The sequence below is a fragment of the Buceros rhinoceros genome, unplaced genomic scaffold (assembly GCF_000710305.1).
Source record: "Buceros rhinoceros silvestris isolate BGI_N320 unplaced genomic scaffold, ASM71030v1 scaffold10813, whole genome shotgun sequence".
In the NCBI taxonomy this organism is placed as follows: domain Eukaryota; kingdom Metazoa; phylum Chordata; class Aves; order Bucerotiformes; family Bucerotidae; genus Buceros; species Buceros rhinoceros.
Genome location: NW_010401814.1, coordinates 13,854 through 24,581, shown reverse-complemented (window position 1 = coordinate 24,581; position 10,728 = coordinate 13,854). Strand labels below are relative to the sequence as shown.

At 50.7% G+C, this 10,728-nt stretch overlaps 1 protein-coding gene across 1 annotated transcript in view; it reads left to right on the top strand.

Annotated features, from left to right (window-relative positions):
• Positions 1-726: 726 nt before the first annotated feature.
• The window catches only part of KY (kyphoscoliosis peptidase), a gene marked incomplete at its 5' end in the record, with an annotated part of 19,128 nt that continues 9,126 nt past the window's right edge, over positions 727-10,728 (top strand). Inside the window, 7 exons of the mRNA XM_010132398.1 lie at positions 727-789; positions 3,070-3,132; positions 5,188-5,262; positions 5,443-5,484; positions 6,172-6,222; positions 8,205-8,287; positions 8,654-8,762. Of these exons, the coding sequence (XP_010130700.1) occupies positions 727-789; positions 3,070-3,132; positions 5,188-5,262; positions 5,443-5,484; positions 6,172-6,222; positions 8,205-8,287; positions 8,654-8,762 (486 nt within the window). The remainder of the gene's footprint in view (positions 790-3,069; positions 3,133-5,187; positions 5,263-5,442; positions 5,485-6,171; positions 6,223-8,204; positions 8,288-8,653; positions 8,763-10,728) is intronic.

The following is a 10,728-nucleotide window of genomic DNA, read 5'->3' as shown; positions in this document are numbered from 1 at the left end:
GGGGCAGGAGGAGGCGACATACACACGGATACGGATCTGAGGACCATGTCTGCACCTTGCGCTGTCCTGTGGTGGCCCTGAGATGCCTCCACAGGCTCTCTCTCGGCTGCGCAAGGGGAGCGGGGCGAGAGCTGGCGGTTTCACCCCAGACCAGCACCTGCTACGGTGGAGTACAGGAGCAAAATTGTTTTGTTTGAAGCGTGTCTAGGCTTTGTCTCCAAGGATGACTACTCTGAGCCATTTATAGCTACAGTTTGGGACAATCTCCCTGGCCCAGCTCCTATCCTTCAGGGGATCTTCCAAAAAGCTACGGCTGGTCTCTGCAACTGTAAGGGGACCTTCCCTGCAGAAGTAAAAGGAAAAAAAAGCAGTATTCCTGCTCGGAAACCTTGGGGGAAACCTAGATCTTCAGACAACCAGTTGCAGGCTAACAAGGATGGGCAAAGCTAACACAGAAGTTGTGCTCATGCTTCATCTAACATGCACCCTGCACCTACCCCAATATGAGCAAGCCCTTAGACCTGGACCGCTGCACTTTCTTCCTGCTGGCATTTCCTACTCCAGCAACAAACACCGCAGAAAGACAAGGAAGGTGGATCCCAATGACACCTCGGTTCAGCTGGGATGATGGGTTACATGAAAGGTTTTGGGGTGCTTGGCCTCCAGGCAGGGCTAGAATCTCACTCCAGGAGGACAGCCTGCCAATCTCACGTTTATATCTTACAGGCTTGCAGGATGATGGAAATGGAAACAGCAGATCACAACCACCTCAGGAGAGAGACCTTAACGGTATGTCACCTTCCCACTCTGCTGATAAACTAACCACAGTACACAAAAAACATTTACGAGCTTTTAGCACCCAGCTGTGACTCTCAGCATAAGTATGATTGAAACAACCCATCCCTTTCCAGCCCTTTGGGGGGCTTCAGTGGAGACAGGCAGAGGGCCTTGGGCCATGTGCCATGGGAATCATCCCCTCCACGTTTTCATCTGCCCCATGGCCAAGATGCATGTCAGTGGTACCGCACACACAGCCGTCTGCAGGGGATTCTCCTGCAAGCTGCCGTGGAGCTCGGTCATATTTCAGGTGCATGGAGCTCTTACGTTTCACAGCCAGCTGATGGCAGGGGAAATTCAGTGCCCCAAATTGTTCAGGTTGCAGATAGAGCTTTCAGAGACTTCCCCAGCACTCACACAGCTTAAGCAGGGTCTGGGGTTTCAACCCATCTATCCACCAGTCCTTCCTTCATCTCCACCACCCAGAGATCGCTGAGTGCAAGGCAGGTGTGATTGCTGTCCAGGGACAATGTGGCTGCTAGCCTTGAATGCTCCCCTGCCAGTTCCTTACCCCTCTGCCCTGAAACAGTTGAGAGCGAACATCTGAAGAAGTTACCCCAGCTGCCCGCAGCCAGACTGCAGGACCTACAACGCACCAGGACTGAGCAGCTTCCAGGGAAGGGAATCAGACCATCCCATTTACTTTCCTGGTAGTCTAAGCCTAATGTGGTGCCTAGCAGAGTAAGGTTGGAAGCAAAGGTAGAGCAAGACAACAGATAGTTCTCATGGTACCAAACCGTGGATTCTAGTTACATCAAACAGGAGCTTTACTTCCACAGGCCAAGCAATAGCAGTGTACAAAAGCCATGGCCATGCCCAGTCCGATGGTGGAGAGCAACCCTGATCCAAGCGCCTCTGAAATCAGTGGTGGCTGGATGGTGCTCACAGGCTGTGAGCAAGTAGTATTTCATGGCAAGATACACCTTTGGGTTTGGTTGGTTGGTTTTTTTGGTTGGTTGGTTGGGGTTTTTTTACAAATCTGATGGTCTCAGACAGCAGATAACAAAAGCCTCCACTCCAGGAAGGAGATAAATATTCAACACTCTCTCACTTCTCCATCATGCTCAGGTGTCTGCAACCAGAGCTGCAGAGGACAAGTCAGAACCTCCATTACAAGTGAGAGGATGGTATTGATCATTTACCACCCCTAAGTAATAGCAGGAGTATTTCGTATGCATATGGGAAACCTTGTCTTCCAGCTTTACCTTAGGCACAGTTTAAATCCCTATGAGAATTACTAAGGAGTTCAGACAGCAGAGGAGCAGGCAAAGCTTTCGCTCCTCCGTCACCACAGGGGTTAATAAATACCCCTTTCATCAGCCGTATTAGCATCTTGATGAAGCCTCTGACACCGCCAAGCAGCTGGTGCTGCCGCAATATTTACAAACTGTATTACATAAGCGTCACCCCAACCCCACTGATGTGGACAGGCTGCGGCCCCGTGCCGTGCCTCAGAATCCCATCACTCACGGGCCTGATCCTTGTCACAGCCATGAGGTACGAATGGTATCTGGCCTTCAGGACGAGCCGTGAAAACCAGGTTCCTTGCACTGGTTTCTGGTGGCTGACAGGACAGCGATCCCATGACACTTTGAAAAAGAGTGAGGGATTGTCCTGGCCAACATCCACCCTGCCTCCAGCAAGGCTCGAGCATCTAAAGCCGTGCAGGAACTAGGGCTCAGTGTCACCTGGCATTTGCTGGCTGCCCTGGCTCACTGTCAGCACAGCGCAGGGGAGCGGGTTTACGCTGCCTGCAGCTACATGGTCCCCTGCTACACCAGGTGCCCCACGCAAGCCTTCTGCCCCAAGGACCCCGGGGGCAGCCAGCATCACTGAGATGGTCAGGGGCTCCCAGAGCACAGAGGGGAGAGAAGAAGATGAGGATGAGCCGCTGACAACCACACCAACACTCCGGCTCAGGGACCAGATTGCCTCCAAGCCCCCTGTGCTGCCCTTCCCTCCCCCCCACCTCTCCAAATGCACACCTGCTGGTCCAAGCACCCGAACCCACCACCCTGGGCAGCAGTGTCCACCCCAGCCAAACTCTAGACTGGAGCGGGGCCAGGTGCCCCTGGACCACAGGTATGTGCGCTTCAAAGCTGGAGAACAGGGTCGGGCTTCTTGTGCTGTTACTTCCTTCACTGCTGAGCAAAGGCACAGATTTAATTCGCCTCTGCGCCAGGCACCTCTGCTCTCTTCAAGGCCCTGAGACATTTTCCTTTGTGCAACCAGGCCAGCGAGGCTCCAAGAAGCCCAGCAAGCAGTCACAAGCCGTTACTTCATACTCTAACGAAGGTAAGTGGTGATCCACAGGATACTGGTTTTTCAGAGCAGGGCTTCTGTGAGCTCCTGCTCAAGCTTTTTCTTTAATAAAATAACCTCAAAACACCCCAAAAGAGTGAAAAGGCCCCATTCTGACACTTTCGTGATCTTGGGCGTGAAGAACTAAAAATCCAGGGGAGCCTTGAGAATCCTTGGGTCTTTCATAGTGGACACATGGAGGTGGGTCCTGGAGCACCTGGGTTCCAACCATCCCCTGACCACCAGGACATAATACAGACATCACCGGAAAACATGGTATGAACAAACTCCGGCCAATGTCAGACATTCCAGTGCTGATGGAAGGGTGCAAGAAATAACTTTGGCAGACGTTTAGCTTCAGACAGCTTGTTGCAGAAGTCCTTTCACAGGGTAGATCCTTGCAAGGAGCCATCCCTGCACTAGAGCAGGGGCAGTGCTGGGCCAGCTGCACCCCAAAGCACTCACTGGCCAAGGACTTGTCTGGCCACAGAGTAGAAGCAAGTGCTTTCTTTATGAAGGATATCTAGATTAGGAATAGTACAAAAAGTCATAAAGCCTTTTCATACCATTCATTTTTAAAGCAATGGATGTTGCACTTTGAAACATTTCTGTAAAATTCCATTTTTTCATTTGTTAAATGCCTTTTAGGCTTACTAGAGGAAGGCATTCCTCGCCATTACATTTCCTTCCTAAAAGCAAAGAATTTTAATTTACGAGGAAAAACTGAGAAAGTGGAAGTTGGGAAGAAAACCTACAAAAACCCAAAGCTAAAAATAGTCTTGTGAAATTAAAAAAGGGCCCCTGGAAATATAAAAATCTTACGGAAATTATACCATCTGCACAAAGTCATTCTTTTGAGAAACAGCTTCATCTGACCGTCGAATTAAGTGACAAAATGCCCCGTCCGGCTCTATTGCTGACACCCTGATACCTGCCGTCAGCCCAGAACTGCAGTCAGGCTCCAGAATTTAAAAGGGCTTTTTTTACAGTTTTACAGTTTTTCTTGCCTTCTGCTTTGGGGCTTTAAAGGACATTGAACTTCTCTGCATAATCACAGGAGATAAAAATCTTTTTTAAAGTTAAATTCGGCAGAAAACTTACTCTTCGATGAAAGCGCAGATTCCCACCTAATTAGCTAGTTCCGAGAGCCGGCTTTCAAGGAAAACCCCAAATGTCGTGAGATGCTCGATAAAACTGTAGGAGGTAGCAAGGGGGTTTGGATGGCAGCCCCAAGGAGCATTACCACCGTGACCTTCAGTCTCCAAAGTAACCTCTGTCTGTTCCAAAATGGGGAGCCCATGAGGGCGCTGAGATCCTCCAGGGAACCTTGGTGGTTGCAAAACCTTCTGAAACACTTGCCAAAAAACACGCAGTCTCTTTCAAAACAGTCACGTAGTTCTTAGAAGACGTTCCCTAACTTTTTTCCTTGTAAGTCTCTCTGTGGACCATTAAACACAAGACCCCCCAGGTTTCCACGTGAGGTTGTTCTGGAGCATCGTGTCATGCAGAGCACAAGTCCCACGGCACGCCTGGTACACAGCCAGCTCTTACAGGCAACGGCCTGTGCCAAAATTTGAATACCACAAGTCAAACCATTTTCATAGCTCTGAGCCTTTTTGTGTTTTATTCCAAGAAAAATCAATGAGAGAAATTGATTCTCTGCTTACCGTATCTCCATCAGGAGCTATTTAATATGGTGATCCACCCTTTTTTCTAAGCTGCCACATAACCCTCGCTGAGGACCTCTGATTTATTTATGATCCGCTTTATCACCAGTTAGGCTGTAACAGGCTGTCTTTTGCTTTTTGAGCATCACACATCACGCTGGAGGTGACCACAGGCTTTCTGACTGCACGGTTTATCTTAAAGGTCCTTTGTTTTGCTGGGAAACCCAAGCGCTTTGGTACCTTCACAATCACCAGAGCTGTTGCTTCTCCTGCTGATGTTAAGAGTTGGCTTCAGCAATGCCTTGGCAGCCATTCCTACCCTTCTCCTCCATGTCCTGGTTAGTTTTGCCTTTCTTAGGGAGTTTGTCATCGTTCTTTGCAGGAACCCAGGTGACGGTGGAGATTCATCCCAAGGATAGCACCCCACAACTCTTCAAGAAACTCTCCTTTGGAAAAGGTACAGCCTAGGCTTTAAACTCCAGAAAAGCGGGTCAGGGATGGGAGGGCAAACGGGCCACATCCTCCCCGTTGCAAAAGAAGGGAGGGCAAGAAGCCCAGGAACTCAAGGAGATGCTGCACCCCTTGAGCCAGGGTAGGGTTTGTGGTGATTGCACTAACCATGCTGGGGTTGTTGCAGGTCCCAGGAGGCTGCCCAGCCTGAGAGGTCAAGACAACAAAGGTGAGACTCTGCTCTATCATGGCAATGTCTCCAACCCCGTCCTCACCCAGGAGGTTGCTCCCAGAAGGAGACTGGCTCCCTTCTCACCACGGGGGCTCAAGGATATTGAGAGGATGCTAACACCTCTGCCCGCTCTCCCTGCGGGGCAGATGCTGCTAGACCCTGCCCAAGGCTTGAAGACCAAAAGCAATTCTTCTGCTCCTGGGGCAGGGCGATCTTCTCTTTCTCCAGCCCTGGGATAAAGCAGGTGGTGACAGTCTGGGGACCACAGTGACCCTCAGAAATCCTCCAGCTGCCACAGAGCTCTCTGCAGGGTTATTATCTAACAGCGCTGGAGCTCAGCTCCCCATTCTTCCATGCCTGGGGGGGCTTTGGCCATGTGGTGGGCAGGGCTTAGATGTCCCCAGCCCTCGGGCTAGAACAGGAGATGCCTGACTGCTGGGAAATGTGGCCTCTGCAGAACGGCAGGACAGCAGGGAGGTGACGCAGAGTGCACTGCAGTCCAGGCGGCTTTGCTTCATCCCTCTCCCCTCAGCACCCATGCTCTGAAGGGGGCTAGTGGGCAAAGAAAACCTCAATTTCAGCTTTTCCCACCCAATCCTGCTCCCCAGAATCACTTATTTCTGTTTGTCTTTTTTTCTCCTGCTGACAGCTGCTCACTTCACACTCCCTTCTCCACTTTTCTAGGTTTCCAGAGGACCGAAGCCCCACGGCCGCCAGGAGGGAAAGACCTGCATGGTAACTATCAGCCATCCCCTCGTCCCATGGTGCCTGGTGGGGCACCATGCAGGGCAGTCCCAGATAGGAAGCCCCTCGGTTCTAGAAACTGGGCTCACCCTGCTGCACGCCTACACTGAAGGGATTTAGTTTCTATTACCACGAGCAGCATTCAGCTTTGCAGCTCCCTCTTCATCAGGGTGGCAGATGAGGATGACTTTAGGAATGTTACGTGTGCCTGAGACCTTCCCAAGCTCCCACACCTGAGGAAGGCTACTCTGCAAACAGGAGCAATGCACACTTCCTACCTGCACGGGAATACGTGAGTTACTGCGGATTCCGCATCTGTGGGGAGCCTTTGCAGCTAATAACCTGACAAAGACAAGAACTGATAACCAATTTTTAAAGAAAGGTCCCATTCCCAAAAGGCAAAAAGTAATTTTCAGAGCTGTAGAGAGTGGGAACTTTCAAACGTGTAAATCTGCTTTATCTCTCTTTAGGTCAACATAATGGCCCTTAACAAAGAAAACTGAGATAAACAAACCAGCCTGTTAAAGAAACAGATGCCGTGTGCCTAAATGCTGGGTTTGGCAGGCAGGTGCCTGCCCGGCACAGGGCCTGCATCCCACCTGGCAGGCTGCACGGGCACCAGGACGTGGGATACCCCATAACCCCTTCTTGGGGCAGATGTTTCCAAGAAGAGCAGGGCTCACATTGACAAAACACCTTTGCGAGTTGGGAACAGACCTTCTGGCCACCTCTTCAGTGGGCTGGAGCTGGCAGCAAAGGGGCCAGAGCCCCGTTTTGGGGGGATGGAGAGGGAGCAGGTGATGAATATAGATTTCAGAAGTGCTGCTGGCTTCTCAGCTAGGATAAGATGCTCTCAGAGCCTCTTGTGCATCCCACTTCCACTGGCACTGGCTGAGCAGGCAGTGGAGGGGCATCCCGCTCACTTAGCAAGGGTCACAAATGAAACAATATGCAACCAGCCAAAGCCTCTGCACCACCTCATGCAGCCCAAGGCAATGCTCTTCTCCTTGTTAAATCTCTACAGGCAAAAAAATGCTACACCACCATTCGTTTACCTCTCCCAGCAATTGGGAGTCACACAACAGCATTTCCTCTTCATGATCTCTTTTAAATCCTTTTTTCCAGAGAAATAACAATCCCACAGAGATAGCTAGAAGAATCTCTTTAGTCCTGAATGGCTTTGACAGCACATGACAGGGGAAGAGATTGCTGTAGAGCTCGATTCTCCTCTCACCAGCTCAGAAGGGAGGGCTGAGCAGACGGCGGTCCAGGGGAGATGTCCATCCAATCCGTCTGTGCACCAAGCTGTAGCTGCCTCACTCAGGTGCCTCACTGATGGGAGAGAAGAGCATCAGCTCCTTCAGAGGCTGTTAAAAAAAAAAAGTTATTGGATTAATTAGGGCATGTTATTAACCCTTCGTTCGCACCAAGTAGAACCAGGAGCCTAGACCCTGCAAAGGGGTAGGCACACCAGCTGCAGTCTGCCTGCTCCCCGTGTTACATTTCTGACATGCTTGAATTCCGGCAGCATCATGGCCCTTTACCCTGCAAAACAGTCACTGCTTTCAGCAAAACTGCTGGAGAAACCCAGCTCTTTAGAGGGGCTTTAAAATGCATGGTTTTGTCAGGGCTTCCACAGTACAGATACTCCCCGATCCTTGTGCACTGTGTCGAGCACCTCCATGTAACGTCCTAGGATTTTCTATGCTGTTATACAGTGCCGAAGTCACGGGGGCACCTCCCGCTCCAGCACTGCCCAGATTATACCGGACTAGACGGGATGGCTCCTACTTCCCCTGCAGCTGACAGGGACCTTCTGCGAGTGCTCTCATGTCCTCTGCTCCCTAAGCACCCGCTGATGGATGTCTCCACGGGTCAGGCAGGAGCTCTGCAGTGTCGCCTTGTTTAAGTGGACAGCCAGGAAAAACACACCCCTCCCCTTCCCGAGACAATGACAACTTGTTTCTTCCTAGCATATCCATGGGACAAATCCTCTTTGAAATCCATGCCAGTAGATCTGCAGCAATTCGAGAAGCTGGATGCCTACGCATTAAAAGTAAGTCTTGCTTTTGCCTCTGTCCTCTTCCCAGCTCCCCTGTGGGAGATACATCACTACCAGTACCAACACCAGCTTAGTCTGGGCTATCAGGTCACGTGCCTCCATCTCCCAAACAAGTGAAAAAAATATTTCCTTGCAAACATCAGCAACAAAAATCCCACTCTAGGAGGGAAACTGTGAGCAAAAATACTTCCTCAAAGGATGGAACTACAGCTTTGTATTTCTATTTTTAACGAAGCTTGAGTTAGAGGAGTCTTCAAGTAGGTGGGATATCGCTAGCTTGAGAAGAGCAAGGGAGCGGGGAGGAAGGGAGATCTACCACAGCAATTGTTTCACCTCGGTCTTGCAATGCCTCACAAACAGGTAAACGTCAAGAACAGCGTAGAGGAGCTCGTTAAAGCCCTGCTTAAACAAGCCCGGACTGATCTGGAAAAAGTCCGAGCCATATGGATATGGATATGCCATCACATAGGTAGGTTGAGATCTTCAATTGAGAAGACAGGCTGTTGCTGTCAACCCCATTACACTGACATTGCAGTTTACTGTATATCTCGTGGGTTACTTTCATGCGGTGAGTGGGAGGAAGGCTTTCTGGATGTGTTTATCCAGAAATGTGTTTGGAGGTTCTCTCACCATCTCTGTTACCATAGTCCCTCTCCTAGCACTGCCAGCTCTACAAGGTTTGTGTGTAAATGATTTCTTTCCACATGCTCAGTCTGTAACTCCTAGCTGACTTCTTCAAAGGTGGAACCATACAAGTCCCTATCATCTAAGCAGCCAGAGCATGAAGCCAGGCTACAAGCACCGGAGGCTCACTTGTCACATTCAGGGCCATCCAACACCACCAGAAGTTTCCTCTCCACCACTGTCCTGAATCCCCGCACCCCCCAAGCAGCCCTTCCCACCACACTCTCGCACGACGGTGCCTTTGCTCTGGGACTTTCTTAGCGTAGTGTAGGTACTCCCACGAACCATGGAGCTGCCTTGCCCAGCTCAGTGTCATCACTGCTGCTTCTGCAGCTCCTCTGTTACTCCCCCTTTGGGCAGCGGACCACCCCTTGCAAGGAGCAGCCTGGACAGCCCAGTGCTGAGCCCAGTCCGTCCCGGGTGAAGTGGCCTCTTGCCTCTGACGGTCTCTTGGTTGTTTCACTGCCAGCTTTGTCCCTGTCTTTTGTGGATACGTCCCGTGCTCCAGTTTCTAGCTGGTACCTAACTGCATTCATCCCGTTGACATGTCCATCAGCCACGTCAGCGCAGCACACCAGAGAGGCCAGCTGTCATAAAACGTGCTGGGTGACTGCCGTTCCTGCCTGACCGTGCACCCTTTCACCCTTCCTGAGAGCTGCAATCGCTCAGTTTCCCCTGCCCCTTCCTACCCATCCTATGGGTAGGAAGCCATGCAGCACCGGGTTCCAGAAATAACCAAGATGTGAAGAGGACAAGCAAGGAGGAGGAGGCAGCATTTGTAGCCTCTCCAGCCCGGCACATTAGAGCAGTTTAAGCTTCCTGTCACCGCAAGCTCCTTGGTGGGGGAAAACCAAATGTGTGATGTGACTGCATTTTGCATAGCATATGCAAAAGTGCTTGTTTCCTGTTAACTCTTGGGGGTAGAGAGGGAGAAGTACAGATGTTCTTTCCCTCACCTCTTCCACCTCCTGACACGTTCTGGTGCGGTGCAGTTCACTGACCAGCTGACAGGGAGCAAAAGAGCAGTTTGGGAAGCACTGGCCTGCTCTCACACCCACGGAGATCAGCAGAGCTTTGCCAGCGACTGCCCGGTTAGCAGAGTTAGATCAGTCCCAAGCAGCTTTAATCTTAAATAAGCACACTACTGATTTCACTGCATTCCCTGAAACTGAGCGTTTGACTCATCCCAGCGTCGAGCTCCCATCGGCCGCTGAGCACTAACGCTGTTAACTAACTCATTTCTGCCTGCCAACTGCCTGGGTCAGGTCCTGCTTGGGGTGGCTGCTCTGGTTCGAGTCAGACCATTTACCTTACACACATTCACGGGATGTCTCTGATCCCTTGGTACACTGTGATCCCCTCACAAGGATTTTTTTTTTTTTTTTTTTGGCACCTTCTTGGCCCCAGTTCTCCTTCCTTCCTGCAGAGACTGACCCCTATTTACACGCATAGGAAATAATCACAGCGCTGTGAATTTAATCAGCTCACAAAAATGCAGTGTGTCTATCCTGGAAGAGCACTGATAATGTAAACTCCTTCCTTGTTTGGATTTTAAGAGGGAGTGTTGCTCCCTGGGTATCTCTTCCCACCCAGTTCACCTCCCTGCCTACAATGGACTGCTACCTCCATGCAGCAGAAGCACTAAAAGAAATTATTTTAGCTATAACTTCTAGCACAAGTACAGAGCCATGTGCAGCCAGCCAGCTCTCTATACCCCTCAAAGCGCTCTGCAGCTTTGCTGGTGGCCCAGT